General features: G+C 39.4%; 1 protein-coding gene across 2 annotated transcripts in view; it reads left to right on the forward strand.

The window, feature by feature from the left end:
- Positions 1-22,258, forward strand: part of LOC140739789 (guanine nucleotide-binding protein subunit alpha-14-like) — a 72,242-nt gene that overhangs the window by 25,276 nt on the left and 24,708 nt on the right. The window contains exons 1-2 of one of the 2 annotated variants that reach the window (XM_073068314.1): positions 1,386-1,488; positions 20,824-21,008. In XM_073068314.1, the coding sequence (XP_072924415.1) occupies positions 20,862-21,008 (147 nt within the window). In that variant the 5' untranslated portion in view covers positions 1,386-1,488; positions 20,824-20,861. Of the gene's footprint in view, positions 1-1,385; positions 1,489-20,823; positions 21,009-22,258 lie in introns of those variants that run through there. The other variant, XM_073068313.1, reaches the window with a different exon arrangement.

Raw genomic sequence — 22,258 nt, forward strand, 5'->3', positions numbered from 1 at the left:
TACAGTATGTGTAAAGGTATAACTACTAGTACAGTGTGCTAGTCAATACTTTAGTACTGTGTCAATTAATTTCCAAAACAGTATTTGATGTATGCACTCGAGGAAATAGTTCAAAGGTGTTAGTAACCCAGCCTTGCTTTAACAGGTTGCCAACTAGTATAAAGCTAACTCCAATCCAAATTTAATTTTGAATCAGTATCAGTAGCATTGAATCAACATACACTGCAAAACCATAGTTTTTATAATGTAAAATGTTTAAGGAATTTTATTAGTCATCTCATCCAACCTTGAGATGAACTAATAATCTTGTTTACTATCAACCTTTATCAATTATTTCACAGTTGCAAATTTCTTGACAATTATGAGTGTCCAGACAAGCTGCATCTTCATCTGGTATGAGAACTGCAAAGCATCGGTTGGAATTCCCTACAAAGGACTATGAGAATGGCTGAGAGGATCATAGGGATCTTCCCATCACATTATCAAGGATCCCACCCATTATTCCAGCATCCGCTTTGACTTTCTGTCTTCAGGCAGGAGAACCTGATGCATAAAAAGAAGAATGGTCAGGATGGGAGGCAGCTTCTTCCTTTAGCCTTCTGAACTCTCTGTCACATCCCATTCAACATGCCACCGGTTAATGGGTTCTGTACCCTACAGTATTTATTTTATGCACTTTACTTTGCTTATCTATGCATAATTTATTTGTAGAATTTATTCTTACTTTCCTAAGTTATTGTGTGTTATGTGTGTGTTACTGTATGTGTACTACTGTGCTTTACACCCTGGTCTGGGGAAACATTGTCTCATTTGACAGTATACGTGTATGTAGTCATTCATCTGTTAGAGATCTTTGGTTTAATGTGTAATTCACAATCACAACAGCAGGTTCTAATTGCACTAATCTACTCAAACAAGCTGTTTACATCAAAGATTTTATCAGTGATTCAGATTTATTTATTCATCACATGTACATCAAAACGCACAGTGAAATGTGTCATTTGCGTTAACCAAAGCAACCCAAGGATGTGCGGGGGGGGGGGGGGCAGGCCTCAATTATTGTCATGTTTTCCAGCCTGAACTCCTCCACATCCCTGTCCCTAAACCCCAAATCTGACCTCTACCTCCCCCATCCCTGCCCCTAAATCCCAACTTGTCTCCGAACTCCCATCTCTGTCCCCAAAACTATCCATGTGAACTTAAAAAAAACAACCATTGCAGTGGCAGCCTGAAATGTTCTCCTTCCTTTGATTCACACCCTGACTATATCCCCTGGAAATCCATTTGTTAAACACAATTTGTGGAAATGGCTGCTTGAGGTGTAAATCTTGTCAATAAGTCTTTTTGAAATTAATGCATTATTGACTTTGGGCTTTTAGAGTGTGATAAAAAATCAATGCAGCTGCCTATGAGAAGAAAATGATTGTGAAGGTTCTATTACGGGGGATCAAAACATTGATTTTGAAATGACTTCATCTTAGTGCAAAGGTAAATATTTTCCATTAGAGTTTCCCATCAGGCCAAAGTAAAATGCTACAGTCACTGGAAATCTGAAGTAAGATACAATAAGACAGGAATACTCAGCAGGTCAGTGAGAAAATGTCAGCAGAGAAACAGAGTTACTACTCAGAACGTGGAACAGTACAGCACAGTACACACCCTTCAGCCCACAAATGTTGTGCTGACACTCTACCCTCTTCCAAGACCAATCTAACAATTCCCTCCCATATAGCACTCCATCTTTCTTTCATCCATGTGCCTATCTAAGAGTCCCTTAAATGTTCTTAGTATATCTGCCTCTATCACCACCCCAGCAGTGTGTTCCACGCACCTACCACTCTTGGTGTAAAGAAAATCCTAGCTCTGACTAACCTCTTACACTTCCCTCTGAACACCTCTCCCCTCCCCTAGATGTCCTGACGAAAGGTCTCGACCTGAAACATTGACGAGTCCTGACGAAGGGTCTCAACCCGAAACATTGACTGCTCATTTCAACGGATGCTGCCCGACCTGCTGAGTTCATCCAGATCTTTTGTACATCTTGATTTGACAACAGCATCTGCAGTGTACTATGTGTTTTCTTTATGAGGTATACCTGCTTGTTAATGCAAATATCTGAACAGCCAATCATATGGCAGAAACTCAATGCATTAAAGCATACAGGCATGGTCAAGAAGTTCAGTTGTTGTTCAGACCAAACATTAGAATGGGGAAGAAATGCAATCTCAGTGACTTTGACCGTTAAATGATTTTTGGTGCCAGGTGGAATGGTTTGAGTATCTCACAAACTGGAGGGGGGGGGGGGGGGGGTCTCTGTGCATCAGTCTCTGGAGTTTACAGAGAATGGTGAAAAACAGAAAAAATGCCAAGTGAGCAAAAGCACCTTGTTAATGAGAGAGGTCAAAGGAGAATGGCCGACTGGTTCAGGCTGACAAGAAAGTGTCGGTAACCACACGTTACAACAGTGATATGCAGAGGACAGTCTATGAATGCTCAATACATCGAACCTTGAAGTGGATGGGCCACAGCAACAGGAGTCCACAATCGTACACTCAGTGGCCATTATTATTAGATACAGGAGGTACCTAATAAAGTGGCCACAGAGTGTAAATTTGCTTTATTTTTTAAATCACTCAGGTTTATTTTATTTGGAAAATATTTTTCTCAGTAAATACTGTGTGTCTGATTTGATCACATTGTGTATCCAAACATGCTTCAGCCTGAAAGATTTTCTTGGAAGTAGACGAAATTATTTGATGTATGTGTGAACCATTGATAAAGTACAAATTATTTTGTTTAACTTGTTTCTGATTTTCTGTGTTTGATGCTTCTAAGCCTGAAGCCCCTCAGCATATTCTTCATTGCTTTATTGTATTAACAACCTGGAAGACAAAGCCTGGAGATTTGATGAAAAAAATTTCAATAGCAGATTTGAAAATGATAATGGACATATGAGGCGTGATTGACAAGTTCATGGCCTAAGGTAGAAGGAGTCAATTTTAGAAAACCTAGCACATTTATTTTTCAACATAGTCCCCTCCTACATTTACACACTTAGTCCAGCGGTCGTGGAGCATACAGATCTTGGACCTCCAGAAAGTGTCCACAGATGGGTGATTGATAAGTTCATGGCCTAAGGTAGAAGGAGATGAGTTGTACAGCTCTCGTTACATGCACATGCAGTTCAATTCTTTGAGTGATTATGCAGAAAACTTGAGTTTAATAACTCATCTCCTTCTACCTTGGGTCACAAACTTATCAATCACCCCGAAGTGTTATTAACTGATGAGTTAATATAGGGATTGAAGCGCCAGTTGCTGCCTTCTTTGATGTGTGATTTTATGAAGAAACTATAATCACTATTTGTATCATTGTTCCTTTTTTTCTATCCAAATGTCAAATATACCATCCAACACATTTGTTCATTATTTGAAGATTTCTCTTGCATTGTGATCACATATAGACATGTTTCAGTTCATTTTCTTCCCCAGGAACTCTGTCAGTTTTTTCTCTTCTCCTAACATTCTACAGAGTAGAGGGAGGTAACAAAGTATTTCATTCTTTTTCAGTTTTTTTTCCTGCTAATCCCAAAACACAATGGATCTTTTGGCCATTTAGGAGCTTAAGGTAAAGGAACCCTTAGGAGAAAATGATGAAGTATTGATAGAATTCACCATTCAGTTTGAGACGGAGAAGCTAAAATCACAGTTAGTATCACAGTTGAGTAAATTTAACTACAGAGGCATGTGTGAGAATCTGGACAAAGTTGATATGAAAGAGACATTATCAGGGATGACAGTAGAGCAGCAATGGTTGGAGTTTCTTGAGGTAATTTGGAAAACGTATGATCAGTTCATTGCAAAGTAGAAGCATTCTAAAGGGAGGATGATGCAACCATGGCTGGCAAGGGAAGTCAAAGACAGCACAAAAGCAAAAGAGAAGGCATCCAGTATAGCAAAAATAGTGGAAAGCTTTGGAGTGGGAAGCTTTCTAAAAGCAACAGAAGGCAAAAAAAAAACAAGGAGACAGAAGATGAAATACAGAAGTAAGTTATCCAGTAATATAAAAGAGGACATATTTTCAAATATATAAAAAGAGAGGCAAGAGTAGACATTGGTCTGCTGGAAAATGATGCTGGAGAGGTAGTAATTGGGAACAAAGAAATGGCAGTTTGGATCTCATATGCAATATACAGTCATTGGAGAGGCTCCAATAGAGCATTATGAGAACTATCATGGGAATTAAAATGTATGAGGAGCTTTTAGGGCTCCTGGCCTGTGCTCGCTGGAATTTAAAAGGATACAGGGTGGGGGGAATCTCATTGAAACCTATTGAATTTTGGAAGATCAGGATAGGGTGGACATAGTGAGAGTGTTTTCAAGAGCGGGAGAGTCTAGAACCAGAGGACACAGCTTCAGAATAGTAGGATGTCCCTTTCGAACAGAGATGAGGAATAATTTCTTTAGGCAGAGGGATGTGAATCTGTGGAATTCATTGCCACAGATGGCTGTGGAGGGCGAGTCATTTAAAGCGAGTACATTTAGAACAGAGGTTGTTAGTTTCTTGATTAGTGATGTCAGAGGTTACGGGAAGAAATCAGAAGAATAGGGTTGTTAGGAAAGATAAAACAGCTATGATCAAATGATGGAACAGACTCTGCTCCTCTGTCTTATGGTCTTTAGTGACATCACTGAAAGAAAACAAATTATGCCATAGAATATTGTCTTACAAAATGAGTTTGCACTTTGAGTTTAATCAAGAGCTAAGATAGCAGGTTTTTATAGATGGTTGCTGTTTTTGAATTGATAACTTGAACTTGGTTTTGAGTTCCTGAAGTTTTAGCATTCGCTTGCAGGGAATGTGAGGAAGAGATGAGTAGGACACAGAAAATATCTCAGAAGCCCGTGTTGTCCTGAAGATAAACTATAAAGAAGGTCACCTGGTTGACGGGTGATTGGGAACAGTCCGAGAGTAAGAACGTAAAGCTTACAAAATACGGAGTTGCAGTGCATGCTCGGACAGTCCGGCTGTGGTAATGAACATCTCCACCACCTTCCCCTCCACTCTTCTCAGCATTTCAGAATCAGAATCAAAAAGGTAGTATCTATCATTAAAGACCCTCATTATCCAGGGCATGCCCTCTTCTCGTTGTTATCATCAAGGAGAAGATCCAGGAGCCTGAAGAAACATACTCAATGCTTTATGGACAGCTTCTTTCCCTCCGCTATCAGATTTCTGAATGGATGAACCCATGTACACCACCTCAATATTTTGCTCTCTTCTTGTGCTAATTACTTAATCAATTTTTAAAAATATATTTCTTATTATAATTTATAGTTTTCTTTATTATTAATGTACTGCTGCTGCAGCAGCACATCAAATTTTACAACATATGCCAGTGATATTAAACCTGTTTCTGATCCCTTGCACTTTTTCCTTGCTACACTCATTGATCACAATGTGATCTCTACAGCAGAGAAACCAATTACTGGTGCTCAGTGTACCTGCATTCAATACACTGGAGTGAACCTGAGTTTCCGGTTTCCCCCACTTCGATAGCCCATCTACTCCCAATCTGACCAATCTATCTATGGGCTATTGTAACAAGGTTAATTAACAATTTCATCTTTTAAAGTTTGAAAGTTCAAAGTAAATTTCTTATCAAAGTACATTTATATCACCATATACAACCTGCAATTCATTTTCTTTCAGGCATTCTCAATAAATCCAAAACTGAATAATAGACATAATAGAATCAATGAAAGAGCACACTAACTTGGGCATTCAACCAGTGTGTGAAAGACAACAACCTGTGCAAATACAAAAAAAAACTAATAATAAAAATAAATAAACAATAAATATTGAGAACCTGAGATGAATAAATATTGAGTCCTTGAAAGAGAATCCATAGGTTGTAGGAACATTTCAGTGATAGGCAAGTGAAATTGAGTGAATTTATCCCCTTGGTTCAAGAGCCTGATTGTTGAGGGGTAATAATTGTTCCTGAACCTGGTGGTATGAGACAAGGCTCCTGAATCACCTTCTTGTTGGCAGCATTGAGAAGAGGGCATAAACTGGGTGATGGGTGTCCCTGGTGTTGGATGCTCCTTTCCTGTGATGACAGTTCATGTAGCTGTGCTCAGTGGTGGGGAGGGCTTTACTCTTGGGCTGTATCCACTACTTTTTGTTGGATTTTCCATCCAAGGGCTTTAGTGTTTTCAATCCAGGCTGTGATGCAGCCAGCCAATATACTCTCCACTACACGTCTACATAAGTTTACCAAAGTTTTAGAATCTTGACAAACCCCTAAACTTTCATCTGGCCATCCAGTCTCAATACTAAGTTCTACAACATCAAGTCTCTCACTTTGCCTCACTGTATCAGAACTGAAATCCAGAAACAACATCCTGACACAAATGACCTTGTTTCTAGGTGTGTCCCGGTCAGGTGCATGAGCAAGTATTTCCCTCATTATATTTATATTTTCTACTCCCATTAGCTACAAGGTGGAGCCAAAGCATCGTGACTCATTGCAATCTACTCTCAGCAAATCTATTCGTTACATTTGATATAACTGTTGTATGTTTGGAAAGATCTGTCTAAAGGTATACAAAGCAAATCTTTTCACTCTACTATGTGACAATAATAAGCCAATTATGATTAATTTTGTCTCAGCTTTCCAAGGGTTCTCCATGAGAAAATCTGTTCGAATGCTGTGGCTCCATCCTGGACCAGTTACCCCTTTGAGTGAAGTTCCCATATAAAGGCATAATGGTGAAATCCTCACAGTTGTGAACCAATAGGATGCCAGTTTCCTCAGAGTATTTTTCATTTCTTTGCTTGTTTTCTTGACAGCTATGTCCTATTAATGCCGAAGGACCATTTATAAAATAAATAGTTATGTTCTTGCCGAGCATTTATCTTTTGAAGTTTATGCTTTAAAGGAATATAAGTGCCATACCATGATGTACAACTAATCTTGCACTGAGGACAGTTGGAAGGAAAGGTGCCTGTGTGTGGTCCAGTCCTTGCTCTTGGAGTATAATGTACACATATGGTCTCATTCACAGTTTATAACTTTTCAATGTTTCTGATAATTTTTAAATAAATCATTTCTTTTGCAATTTGGCTATAGCCTAAGAACTTTGGAAAAGTCTATTATATATTTTGGAACCTATCTGCAGAGACCCTGGATTAATTTAACAATGTCCTTGTGTCTGTATAAGCAGTAGGTTTACACATGCCAATTCGTATTTGTGCAAATTCCTTGAATCAGACAAACCTCCCAACTGCAATACTTTAGATAAGCCCATTACCCCTACTGGGCCACTGGCCACTGACAGACTCTGTCCTGGCTCCCAGGGATAAGGTCTTTGGAGCTTCTGATGGTGTTTCTGCAGCTCTGGGTTTTTACAGGATGGTGTTGCTAGCCCCATGCCCCCCCCCCCTTTCACAAGCCCACCATGGAGTCCAACTGCAATGTTTCTGGATTTATTTTTGAATATTTTGAAGATCGGCACAGTAGAGTGGTGGTTAGCAAACTGCTTTTACAGCATCAGTGATCAGGGTTCAATTCCCGCCCTGCCTGTAAAGAGTTTGTACATTCTCGCCTTGACTGCATGGGTTTCCTTTGGGTGCTCTGGTTTCCTCCCACAGAACAGGTTAAGGTTAGTAATTTGCAGGCATGTAATGTTGCCGCTGGAAGTAAGGTGGTATTTGCAGGCACGTCCTTGGACTGGGTTGTCCGTTGACACAATCACCATATTTCACTATATATTTTGATGGCCATTTGAGAAATAAAGCTTTTGTTCAGAATTGCATTCTATGGTGTTAGCTGGGGCAAGATGGAATGATGAAGGGTCTTTGTCCTAAGCTGTTACCTCTGTTTACCTTGCCACAGAAGTTTTCTTCCCTGCTGAGCATTTCTATCATTTTCTCTTGAGTTTTCAAAATTCTAGCACCTGTGTTTTTATAATTTTCTGGATCCTGACATAAATCTATGGCACAAATTGCTAAGAAAGCATCTGTTCAGTAATTCAATCCTCCCTTTCCCTGAAGCTAAATTTCTTTCATGTTCTAAAGACATTAAAACAATTAACTGCATTCAGACAATGAGGGAGAGCCTAGTATTCTTAAGAGTAACATCTTGTCTCTATAATTTCAGCAAAAATTAATTGCTTGACATAAATTCCTTGGTGTCATTTCTGAACTTCCTGTTGACTATTGAGAACACAATGGATTTAAACTGGTTATCCCAATGTCATACTCTTGATTAAAAATTCAATCTTCCGGCTATTGCACAATTGCTTCTAGCAGCAGCATGATTTCCCAACAACTGAAACTAATTTGTGTAAATTCCTGCATCTATTTCCTTGTTGGATTCTTTGACTTCAGTATTGTGTGAAAGTGTTATAATCCACTTTACTACGTTAGCAAACTGAATTTGAAATGCTCTTGTGTCCCATTAAACACAATCAATGGAACTGTCAGCAGGAAATCTCAGTGGTCACACAGATGATATTCGGAAAGCTAAATACTGAAAATACAGGAAAATAATAATAATAATTAAAAAGAAAGTGCAGGAAATAGTAAGTCAAGCACTATCTCTGTGCATGTGTGTGAGGGAGTGAGAGAGAAAAAAGGAGACTCTGAGAGAGGAAGAGTGAGAAAGAGAGAGAGAGGGAAATATCAAAGATAAACTTCTTTGTTCATTAGCAAATTTGTCTCAATGTTGGTCCTTAGTGGAAAAATAAGGAAATACATACTGGACCATTTTGTAAAACATGTCCATTCAGTCTTCAAATATAATTTATGCTTCAATTTAGCTGTAACTTTAATTCTCTTTAACTGCTCTCACTTACACCTCTGTGTCTTCAGCCTCGTGCTCTATTTCCTTGGAGCCTGATATAAGCTTGAGGAATAATAACGTTTCTTCCAGCTTCTGGATTCAGAATTGAGTTCAGGAGTTTCTGATAGTTTTAGTTTATGATTCTCACATTTTTTAGATATTCACCCTGCTTTTATTCTCCCTATTATTGATAATATCAAACAATTTTGCTTGACCTATTTACATCTTAACCAGACCTCCCTTCTCTTATTCGCTAAAGCTTTAACTTACTTCTTGCACCCTGGACAAGGTCAAAGTTCAAAGTAAATTTATTATCAAAGTACGTATATGCCTCGTTAAGATTCATTTACTTGCAGGCATTTGCAGGAAATAAAGAAATATAATAGAAAGACTACACATAAACGAAGACGGAAAATAACCAATGTTCACAGTTCAAAATAAACTTTATTATCAAAGTACATATATGTCACCATATATAATGCTGAGATTAATTTTCTTGTGGGCATCCTCAACAAATCTATAGAATAATAGCAATATCAGAATCAATGAAAGACTGCACCAACTTGGGTATCAAGCATTGTGCAAAAGACAGCAAACTGTGCAAATGCAAAAAAAAAACAAAACAATAATAAATAAATAAGCAATAAATATCGAGAGCATGAGATGAAAGTCAGTCCATTGGTTGAGGGAACAACTCAGTGATGGGGCAAGTGAAGTTGAGTGAAGTTATCCCCTGTGAAATAAGAACCTGATGGTTGAGGGTAATAACTGATTCTGAACCTGGTGGTGTGAGTCTTGAAGCTCTAGTACCTTCTTCATGTTGGCAGCAGAGAAAAGAGAGCATGACCTGGGTGATAGGGGTCCCTGATGATGGATACTGCTTTCTTGGGACAGCATCTCATGTAGATGTACTCAGTGGTTGAGAGGGCTTTACCCGTGATGGACTGGTAAGCACTACTTTTTGTATGCTTTTCTAGTAAAGGGCATTGGTGACTCCATACCAGGAGGTGATGCATCCAGTCAATACACTCTCCATTACATATCTGTAGAAGTTTGGCAAGCTTATACATGTCATGCTGAACATCTGCAAACTCCTGAGGAAATAATGATGCTTTCTTTGTAATTGCGCTTGTGTGCTTGGCCCAGGACAGGTCTTCCGAAATAATATTACCCAGGAATTTAAAGTTGCTAACCTTCTCCACCTCTGCAATTGGGTCCTCACCTTCCTAACCAGAAGACCACAATCTATGCAGATGGGTAATAATATCTGTTCTTCACCGATGATCAACACTGGTGCACCTCAGGGCTGTGTGCTTAGCCCACTGCTCTACTCTCGTTACACCAATGATTGTGTGGCTAGACATAGCTCAAATACCAAATATAAACTTACTGATGATACGAACATTATTAGTAGAATCTCGGATGGAGATGAGAGGGTGTACAGGAGCAAGATATACCAGCAAGTGGAATGGTGTCACAGCAACAACCCGGCGCTCAACATCAGTAAGACTAAAGAGCTGATTGTGGATTTCAGGAAGGCTAAGACAAAAGAACACACGCCAATCCTCATAAAGGGATCAGAAGTGGAGAGAGTGAGCAGTGTCAAGTTCCTGGGTGTCAAAATCTCGGAGGACCTAACCTGGTCCCAACATATCGATGCAGCTACAAAGAAGGGAAGACTATACTTCATTAGGAGTTTGAAGAGATTTGGTATGTCGACAAATACACTCAAAAACTTCTGTAGATGTACCATGGAGAGCATTGTGACAACTGCATCACTGTCTGGTATGGTGGGGGCAGGGGGTGGGGCTACTGCACAGGACTGAAAGAAGCTGCAGAGGGTCGTAAATTTAGTCTGCTCCATGTTGGGGACTAGCCTACAAAAGTACCCAGGATATCTTCAAGGAGCAGTGTCTCAGAATGACAGCATCCATTATTAAGGACCTCCAGCACCCAGGGCATGCCCTTGTCTCAGTGTTCCCATCAGGAAGGAGGTACAGAAGCCTGAAGGCACACACTCACACACTCAGTGATTCAGGAACAGCTTCTTCCCCTCTGTCGTCCGATTCTTAAATGGACATTGAACCCATAAACACTACCTCACTTTTTAAAATATATTATTTCTGTTTTTGCATGATTTTTTATCTATTCAATGTACATATTGTAATTAATTTACTTATTTATCTTTTTCTTCTATGTTATGTATTGCATTGAACTGCTGCTGCTAAGTTAACAAATTCCACAACACATGCTGGTGATAATAAATCTGATTCTGATCCTCCAATGAGGATTGGCTCATGGACCTCTTGTCCCTTCTCATGAAGTCCATAATCAGTTCCTTGGTCTTCCTGAAATTGCGTGAGAGGTTGTTGTTATGATACCACTCAGCCAGATTTTCAATCTCCTTTCTATATGCTGAATCATTACCACCTGTGATTCAACGTGCAATAGTGGTTTCATCAGCAAACTTGAATAGGCTTTGGAACTGTGCTTTGCCTCACAGTCATAACTGTAAAGCCAGTAGGACAAAGGATTAAGCACACAACTTAGTGTAAAGAAGACAAATTATGAAAATTAAAATAAAAAATTAATACTGCGAACATGAGTTATCGAGTCCTTGAAATTGAGACTGTAGATTGTGGAATCAGTTCAGTGTTCAGTTGAGAGAAGTTCTCCACACTAGTTCAGGAGTCTGATGGTTGGAGGGTAATAGCTGTTCCAGAATCTAGTGTTTTGGGACCTAAGGTTCCTGTACCTCCTTCCCAATGGCGGCAGTGAGTAGAGAGCATGGCCTGGATGGTGGGGGTGTCTGATCATAGATGCTGCTTTCTTGTGCCAGCGCTCCTTGTAAGTGTTTGTAACTTGTCATTTCATCTCTCCTGCCCTGAAAATCTATTGTAAATCTCAATGATCTTTCTCTCCATCTTAAACTCCTGGTTTTAATGAAATGTCATCAACATCAAACATTAACTCATTTTTTTCTATACACTGACACTGTATGATTTCTTGCATATTCTGTTTTTAATTAATGTAACAGATATATTTAAAATGTCCATTTGATTGACTCAGCCTACTTTTCCAGTTTTTGCAATTTATCCCCTCAGAGAGTTAATCCCACTGCGACGCTGAAAAGATCTGCTACTCCATCCCTATGTTCTAAACTACCCCGATATCCTAAAGTAATTGAATAAGAATTGAGAATATTCAAATCGTCTCAAACAATGATCTATTTTCTCCTTCGGCCAATGTTCAAAGTTCAAAGTCTTACTACCTTGAGATTCATTTTCTTGCGGGCATTTACAGGAAATTCAAGTAATACAATAAAGTTTGTGGAAAAACTATACATAACAAAAATTGACTAACATCCAATGTGCAAAAGGGGACAATCATGCCAATCGTAAATAAAAAAAATAGTAATGAGAACATGAGTTGTAGAGTCCTTGAAATTGAGTCTATAGGTTGTGTATCAGTTCAGCCTTAAGGTTAGTGAAGTTGCCCATGCTGGTTCAGGAGCCTTACAGCACTATCAGCTTTGCATGTATCACCACATTAGGAAATGAACAGTACATAGTGCGAAGTTTTGGATGCTCTTGCGGTATAATTTTCTGTACAGTGTCAGCTTTTATTCCTAATGACTTCCTTTCAAAAACAACTAAATGCAGATTTAACAGAATCAAAATCACCGAGTTATATGACATGAAATTTGTTGTTTCGTGGCAGCAGTATAATGCGAAGATTTAAAATGACTATAAATGACAAAAATAAGTAAAGAGAGCATGAAATGGAATAATGAGGTAGTGGTTTATGGACTGTTCAGAAATCTGAGAGTATTAGCACTTCCCTTATCTGTGGCAGAAGAGAAAGATTGTTAAGGATGGTTCAGATTTCTCTCATTCTTGTATGATCCTGTCAGGATTAATCTGATTTCACATGAAGAATTCAAATGAGAATGATAATATATTTCAGAGGGAAAACAAGAAGAGAAAATACATGATTAAATGGCTTGATGCAAAGGAATGGACAGACCTTGAAGTGTGTGCCACTAGATCCCTGAGATAGTAGGACACTCAGATAAAAAATGCTTTAGATGACATTTGAGAAGTTGGACTTTGGTTGAAATGTAGAATGGATGGTATTGCCAGAACTACATAAGACACAAATTAGCCATCGGTTAGAGTTGTGTGTACAGTTTGCTATAAGGAGGATATGATAGCAGTAGAAATTGGTAGAACAAATACAGAATTTAGAATCAGCATCAGGTTTAATATCACTGACATACATTGTCAAGTTTATTGTTTGGTGGCAGCAGTACAGTGCAATACATAAAAAAATATAAATTCCAATAAGAGATAAATATGTGCATAAACTTAAATTAGTAGTGAAAAAAGTGAGAAAAAATAGTGAGGCAGTGTTGGTGGATTGGTTCATTGTCTGTTCAGAAATCTGATGAAGGAGGGGAAGAGGCAGTTCCTAAAACATTGAGTGTGTGTCGTCGGGCTCTTCTATCTCCTTTCGGACAGTAGAAATAAGAAGAGAGCATGTCCTGAGTGGTGGGGATCCTTCATGATGGACTTTGCCTTTTTGAGGCATCGCCTTTTGAAGATGTCCTTGATGGTGAGAAAGCTAGTGCCCATGATGGAGCTGGGTTTCCAACCCTCTGCAGCTTTTTGCAATCCTGTGCGGTGGCCCCTCCATACCAAACAGTCAGAATGCTCTCTACAGTGCATGGACTGAAGGGGCATTGGTTTATGTGATAAATGACATAGCAACAAAACTATGGTTATATGTTAAAACTAGCTAGGCTGAAATTTTTTTCTGGAACAAAGGAGACTGTGGGGATATTTAATTGAGGAATAGAACACTACTATTGATCTTGACAGTAAGAAAACACATCACTTAGCAAGAAGAAGAATATTCAGGATATGTGAAGTTAATTAGTAAAAGCTCTAGAGGGAAGCTAAGGAAAGTTATTTTCACTCAATAATTACAGTCAGTATCATTGACTGAGTGTCTGTTCATGGTTTTCTGCTGCTGTAGTCCATTCACTTCAAGGTATAACATGTGCATTCAGAGATGCTTTTCTGCACATCACTGTTGTAACACATAGTTATTTGAGTTACTGTCACCTTCCTGTCAGCTTGAACCAGTTTGGCCATTCTCCTTTGAGCTCTCTCATTAACAAGGCATTTTAGCCGACAGAACTGCCACTCATTGGATGATCTTTTGTTTTTCCATGCCATTCTCTACAAACTCTAGAGACTGTTGTGTGTTAAATCCCAGGAGATCAGCGGTTTCTGAGGTACTTAAACTATCCCGTCTCTCACCACAATCATTCCACGGTCAAAGTCACTTAGATCACATTTCGTCTCCATTATGATGTTTGATCTGAACAACAATTGAACCTCTTGACTACGTCTGCATGCTTTTACGCATTGAGTTGCTGTCACATGATCGGCTGGTTAGCTCTCTGCATTAACGAGCAGGTGTACCGGTGTGCGTAATCAAGTGGCCACTGAGTGTATATGGGGCCCTGGCATTGCTGCCTGCAAAAATGAGGGAAGCCGGAACCTTCAGCCACATTTGAAAAGAACCTGGAGGAGCACTGGAAGATTTGTAACTGACCAGGTAATGGACCAATAGTTGGGAAATATAGTTCAGCCATGACTATCCTGCTCTTGTATTCCACATTTCAAACCAAAAAAGAGAAACATCTCAAATGCCTTCTTAACAATTTTTCATCTGACTTTCCTACTGTCTCAGGGATCTTTTGACACTTGCTTCAAGGTTCTTGTGTTCATTTGCAGTCTTCTGAATCCAGCCACATATAGCATTAACACAATGGGCCAAATGGCCCTCTTCCTTATTGTAACTTTTTATGGTTCTGTTAAGGTCATTCAGGTTTCCCTATCAGTTCCATCGTCATGGCAGCCAACAGACCCTCAGATTACTTCCAGGAACTTTAATGCTATTAACATTGTAGAAATTCATCTCTTTTATAGTCTTGAATTGAATGTTATGCACAAAGAAAAATTCTTTTTTATGAATTTGCCTTTATTAGATTGAACCAGTACTATGCTTCTACTTTCGCTTACATTTTCTATTAATACTCTGGAAGGCTTCCTCAAAATCACCACATATTAAAGCTGACAAGGACTTAAGTTTCTGCACTCGTTCCGAATGGCTCAATTACCTGACTTCAGATATCATCAGACTTATCACTCTTTACAACATCAACTCTCCCATCTATTTTGGCTACTGAAGTATTCAATACCAGTCTATTTCAATGTCACGTTCTCTATGTGGAAGTTAAAGGCTGGGGATGTATAATGTGACAAACATCAACTGTGTTCATGCAGAACAGTGACTTGAACCGCCAAACCCTTAACCACTAAGTTAGAAAGTGATATAGAAAAGTGTAAAAGGGGAAAAAGGAATATAAAAAAAGGAAATGAAAACACCAATAAAACTTGCTCTTTCTGATGTAAACACAAAAACAAAGTTTTCTTTAAATAACCTCTAACTTGTCACAATTTTTGTTGCATTGTCCTGATTGTTGTCAGAGTGACTTCCACTTCACCAAGACCTTGGATGTAAACCAAGCCAAGTATAAATATACATAATATATTATTTTGCTGATTTTTCCACTGGCATTTAGGGCAGCAATGAAAGTTCTCTATCTCTGGTGGCATTCGTGGCTTCCTTCATCGTGTCACTAGCTTCCCCTTGGTTTACTGTCAGTCATGCACATCCTGGGTGGAGATTCAGGAATGCCATCACACTTGGATGTAGAAGTATTCTTCATTGCTGTTTCCATTAAAATTTTGTTTGACCTGTCAGGATTATTACACCTGAGTTGAACCCCCAACCCTGAAGGACTGGTGGACCACTGTTAGTCTGGCCTCTACCCTTTGACCTTTTGGCATGGGTGACTGTACTGAGTGCCAAAGCATAAAGTCTAGACTCCAGCCAACATAGCTCTCTGAGTCATTGAGGCATGCAAGCCAGCAAACCACAAAAAGGCCCTGGTCCTCTTGGAGAATTATTATTAATTATCACTTAACTATGTGGTAGTGAGAGGCACCTATTAAATATAATGTTTTAAAATGGATTACAAGTCTTTATAAATGCTTCTTACTTATTAACAACCTAATTTTGTCTGACGTTGTATTTATTGTAGTTGTATATTTAAAAAAGAGAAGATCCTTTATAAAGGATTTCAAAACATTCTGAATTTATTCTGAATTATAATAAACATTAGCAAATTGGCTTAATGGGATTAACTTTAAGTGGCAAAAGGGATGTTCTGCTAGCCTGAACTTGTTCTGTCCAATTTCCCACTGTTCTGAGGGTGTATTAATTCTATTATTCTGTTCAATTCTGATGATAATAATTAGCATCTGACCTGCCCAATATTTAGAATAATTTTGAGAGTGATCAGTTGCCAAGGCAAATTTCTTTTGCTTTTGAATGGGGAAGGAAGTTATGCACCAAGAGGGATTATGGTGATATTTATCATGTCAGAAATACCAAACTACTTGAAAGTCATTGAAATATTTTCATAGATTAGTCACCACTGTAATGTGGGGAAAGGAAGTAACTAATTTATGCATGGCAAGCGCTCATAAACTGTGACATGTCAGTGACAAGATCTGTTAGTAATTGGCTTATTATTGTCACAAGTACTGAGATATAGTGAAAAGATTTTGTTGGCATATCATCCAGACCAAATTCAAACTGTAGTGTTAGAGTCACAGAGAAAGTGCAGTGCAGGTAGACAAGTAAAGTGCAAGGGTCATGACGAGGTAGCTTGAAAAATCAGGAGTTCATCTTTATCGTATCAGAGGTCAGTTCAACAGTCTAAAACAATGGGATAGAAGCTGTCCTCGAGCCTGGTGGTACATGATCTCAAGGTCCTGTATATACCGTCAGACTTGTTTGAGATTTAAAACGTGGGTAGATTTCTCCTCTTCTTCATCAAATAGTTTTATAGAATCTTTCTACCTGCGTAAGGAAGTTCAAAGTTCCAAGTATATATATGTCACCATATACCACCCTGAGATTCATTTTCTTGCGGGCGTTCACAGTAAATACAAGGAATTGTGATGGAATCAGTGAAAAACATCACACAAAACGAACAAACAATCAATGTGCAAAAGGCAACCAAATCGTGCAAATGCAAAAATAAAAAAATACAAAATATTAATAATAAATCAATAATGGATATTGAGAACATGAATTGTAGAGTCCTTGAATGTGAGTCCATAGGTCGTGGAATCAGTTCAGTGTTGGTGCGTGAAGTTATCCACTCTGGTCAGGAGCCTGGTGTTGTGTGTTCTGAGGCTCCTGTGCCTCCTTTCTGATGGCAGCAGTGAGAAGAGAGCATGGCCTGGATGGTGAGAGTCCTTGATGGTGGATGCTGCTTTCCTGTGGCAGTGCTCCTTGTAGATGTGTGCTCAATGGTGGGGTGGGGATATTTTATGTATTGTACTGTACTGCTACCGCAAAACAGAAAATTTCACAACATATGTCCATGATAATAAACCTGATGCTGATTCTGATTCGGAGTCATCTGCAAGAGGCAACGTAATAGCAGTTTTTGGCATTGTGCTGGAATGCCAGATTAGATTTTGTTCAAGTCAGTTTCATGGGACTTAAACTCTCAAATATTAACACAGTGGTAAGATGGCAAACCACCAAGCTACAAATGACACTCTATCTGGGTAGCCTCCACCCTGATGGAATGAACATCGATTTCTTTAATAATTGCTCCATATAGGCTTCAATTATACGGGTGCTAAGAGGAACATAGTAACCTGTTTTGATGGCTATGATGAAATTCTTTGAGAGGTTGGTGATGCAACATATTAACTCTTGCCTAAGCAGTGACTAGGATCCGCTCCACTTTGCATATCATCACAATAGATCCACAGCAGATGCCATTTTATTGGCTCTTCTCTCAACTCTGGAACATCTGGACAGCAAAGATGCATATATCAGGATGCTCTTCATTGACTGTAGCTAGGCGTTCATTACTGTCATCCGCTCTAAACCTCTCTCAATACCTCCTTGTCCATCTGGATCCTTGCTTTCCTCACTTGCAGACCCCAGTCAGATCAGATTGGCAACAACTCTTCTACAATCTCCGTCAGCACAGGTGTACCACAAGTCTGTTTAGTCCCCTGCTCTACTCACTTTATAATTATGACTGTGAGGCTAAGTAGTGATGGATCAACATACAGGAGTGAGATTGAAATTCTGGCTGAGTGGTGCCACAACAACAACCTCTCACTCAATGTCAGCAAGACTAAGGAGCTGATTATTGACTTCAGGAGGAGGAAACTGAAGGTCCATGAGCCAGTCCTCATTGGAGGATCAGAAGTAGAGAGGGTAAGCAACTTTAAATTCCTTGGTGTTTTCATTTCTGATGATCTGTCCTGGGTTCAGCACATAACGAAGAAACCATGGCAGCACCTCTTTCTTAGAAGTTTGAGAAAATTCGGCTTGCCATTTAAGACTTTGACAAATTCCTAAAGCTGTCCAGTGAAGAGTTTATTGACCAGTTTCCTCATGGCCTGGTATGGCGACAGAAATGCTCTTGAATGGAAAAGCCTACATAAAGCAGTGGATACAGCCTAGTCTATCATGGGTGAAGCTCTCCACACCATTGGCTACATGGAGCACTGTCACAGGAAAGCAGCTTTCATCATCAAGGACCCCCACCATCCAGGCCATGCGCTCATCTCTCTGCTGCCATCAGGAAGAAGGTACAGGAACTTCAGGATCCACACCACTAGGTTCAGGAGCAGTTATTACCCCTGAACCAACAGGCTCTTGAACCAGAGGGGATAACTTCACTCGCCTTATCACTGAATTTTTTCCACAACCCAAGGACTCACTTTCAAAGAATCGTTATCTCATTTTCTTAATATTTATTGCTTATTTATTATTATTATTATTATTTATTTTTTTCTTTTTGTATTTGCACAATTCACTGTCATTTGTACATTGGTTTTTTTTGTCCGCCCTGTTGGTTTCATTGATTTTGTCATGCTTCTTGTATTTACTGTGAATGCCCGCAAAAAATGAATCTCAGGGTTGTATATGTGACATACATGCACTTTGATAATAAATTTACTTTGAACCTCAAACTTTAAACTTATTGGTGTTCCCCCCCTTCCCCTTCTCTCTTTTTCCGAGTCTGCCAGAAAAAGCGGGATCTCCCAGTGGCCGCACATTTTAATTCCTCTTCTCATTCGCATTCTGACATGTCAGTGAATGGCCTCTACTGTTGCAATGAGGCCACTCTCAGGCTGGAGGAACAACACCTTGTATTCTGTCTGGGTAGTCTCCAACCTGATGGCATGAACATCGATTTCTCAAAATTCTGGCAATCCCCTCCCTTCACCATTCCCCGTTCCAATTTCCCTCTCTCACCTTATCTCCTCACCTGTCCATCACCTCCCTCTGGTGCTCTCTCCTTCCCTTTCTTCAAAGGCCTTTTGTCCTTCTCTCCTATCAGGTTTCCCCCTTCTCTAGCCCTGTATCTCTTTCACCAATCTATCAATTTCTCAGCTGTTTACTTCACTCCACCCTCCTCTCCTGGTTTCACCTATCACCTTGTGTTTCTTCCTCCCCTCCCCCCACCTTCTTATTCTGACTGCTAATCTTTTTCTCTCCAGTCCTGGTGAAGGGTCTTGGCCCGAAACATTAACAGTACTCTTTTCCAAGATGCTGCCTGGCCTGCTGAGTTCCTCCAGCATTTTGTGTATGTTGCTTGGATTTCCAGCATCTGCAGATATTCTCTTGTTTGCGTTTGGACCACAAATAATGGAATCATTTTCAAGGACTCTTAATCTCATGTTCTCAATATTTATTGTTTATCTATTATTATTGCTTCTTTTTGCATTTGCATGGATTGTTGCCTTCTGCACTCCAGTTGAATTTCCTAGTTGAGCAGTCTTTGTTTGATTTTGTTACAGTTAATATCCTCTAGATTTGTTGATTATGATCACAGGAAAATGAATCTCAGGGCTGTATATGTTACATATATGTACTTCAATAACAAACTCTACTTTCAACTTTCAACATACTCTGATAGTGGCACAGAATTTAAATTTTAGTTTATCTTAGCCATGATGGAACATGAACATTTGAATTTAATTGTACCATTATCAGTTCGCTAAAATATGTTGAAACAAGTATGCCTGAGATTCCATTCTGAACCGGTTAGTCTGGTGTTCAGACAGAAACGTCTCTATCAGTCACAACCTGTCTCTTCCTGTTTACTTAGTGTGTTTTATCTCTGTATCTTCTTGCAGTGATGCCACAAAACATACTTTAATAATTAAGACAAAATGTTGGCGTCATGGGCTAGAGTGTCTGGGACTCCTCATACTTTACTTTCCTTGATAAGGCATCGGTGATTCACTAAACATCAAATTTGAGTATAAAAGCCAAGGTGATGGAACCTTTGTTACCAGCTGCCATACTGTGCATACTACAGCCTTGTTTAGCAAGTGGAGGCAGTTTGGAGAATAACTGGGTACCTACAGGGTTGCTTTGTTCTGGAGTGTGCCAAATTTCTTGAGTTTTGTCGGAACTACGTTCTTCCTGGCAAGTTCACCACATTCCTGACAAATAGCATGTAGATGGTAGGAAGACTTTGTTGTATTGGGAGGAGTCTTACTCATTGCTCCTTACGTGGCTGGTCCAGTTGACATTTTTATCGGCGATATCTCCAGGGTGTTGATAAAGGGATCTTGATCATGGAAATGCAGTTGCATATCACAAGTAGACCAGGAGACTCTCATTTGTTGGAAATGGTTATTACCTAGTACACATATGCTGCAAGTGTTACCTCTCAGTTGTTCAAGCTTGTCTGAATGTTGCCTGGATCTTGCTGCACGCAGATTAGAGCTGCTTCCCGTTATGAGGCGTTGCAATTCTAATGTGCATCTTGGTATGTTGTATTCCAGGCACTGGAGAAAGTGGTAAAAGCACGTTCATCAAACAAATGAGAATTATCCATGGATCTGGATATTCTGAGGAAGACCGAAAAGCCTTTGCAAAGTTGGTCTACCAGAACATAATTACTTCAATGCAGTCCATTACAAGAGCAATGGACACCTTGAATATACAATATCAATTTCCGGAAAATAAGGTAAGAATACAATGTTTAACTTTTAAAAATCATTACCATTCCATTTCTTTGTTCATGCAACTGCTTTGCCTGACTCAGAATGATGGTCCTGTCTGTCCTTAAAAGACAGTTGTTATTAAAACTTCAGTCTGTGCAAATGAGGAAATGGGTAAGGTGTAACTTTCAGTATCCACTGGCTGGGAATGCTTCTGGAGTACATCAGGAAATTAAAAGAGAAAGAATAATGCCAGATATCATAATTAACAGAAATCATTGGTCGCACCATTTTCTCTGTATCTGCATAGCCGGCAGTGTGAGTTTAGAACTTGCATTCTGTGGCCACTTTATTGGGTACATCTGTGCACCTGCTCATTAATACCAATATTTAATCAGCCCATCATACGACAGCAAGTCAGTGCATAAGAGCATGCAGTGTTTCAGTTGTTCAGACCAAACATCAGAATGGAGGAGAAATGTGATCTAAGTGACTTTGACCTTGGAGTGATTGTTGGTGCCAGACGGGGTGGCTTGAGTATCTCAGAAGCTGCTGATCTCCTGGGATTTTCACGCACAACTATCTAGAGTTTACAGAGAATGGAGTGAAAAACAAAAAAAATAAATCTGGAGAGCGGCAAATTTGTGGGTGAAACGCCTTGTTAATGAGAGAAGTCAGAGGAGAATGTCCGGACTGATTCAAGTTGACAGAAAGATGACAGTAACTAAAATAACCATGTGTTACAACAGTAGTATGCAGAACAGCATCTCTGAGTGCATAACAGGTGGAACCTTAAAGTGGATGGGATATAGGAGAGGAAGACCAACCATGGTCTAATCTTGTACCTAATATATTGGCTGCTGAATGTATTTTTCTTGGGAGGTAAATGTCATGGACCAGCATTTATTCTGCATCCCTAACTGCAATTAAGTAATTTGCTGGGTTAGTTCAAACTCAGCAAACAAAAAGCTGCTCAAAGAACACAGCAGGTCAGGCAGCATCTGTAGAGGAAAATGGACAGCTGACATTTCAAGTCAAGTCCCTGCATCTGGACAAGAGTTGCAACTCAAATTCAATTGCTTTTCTCTTGATCTGCAGTCACACATTGACCTGGTAGGATAAACGTGACAGATTTCCCTAAAGGACATCGGAGAACATAATGAGTTTTTGAAACAAAGCCTTCATCTTATGATTGCCTTCCATGGTGATATAATTCAATTTAAGTACCCCATTGCTGTAGTGGGATTTGGTCATATTGCTCAGAAGTTCGCTTTGA

The sequence above is a fragment of the Hemitrygon akajei genome, chromosome 16 (assembly GCF_048418815.1).
Source record: "Hemitrygon akajei chromosome 16, sHemAka1.3, whole genome shotgun sequence".
Classification (NCBI taxonomy): domain Eukaryota; kingdom Metazoa; phylum Chordata; class Chondrichthyes; order Myliobatiformes; family Dasyatidae; genus Hemitrygon; species Hemitrygon akajei.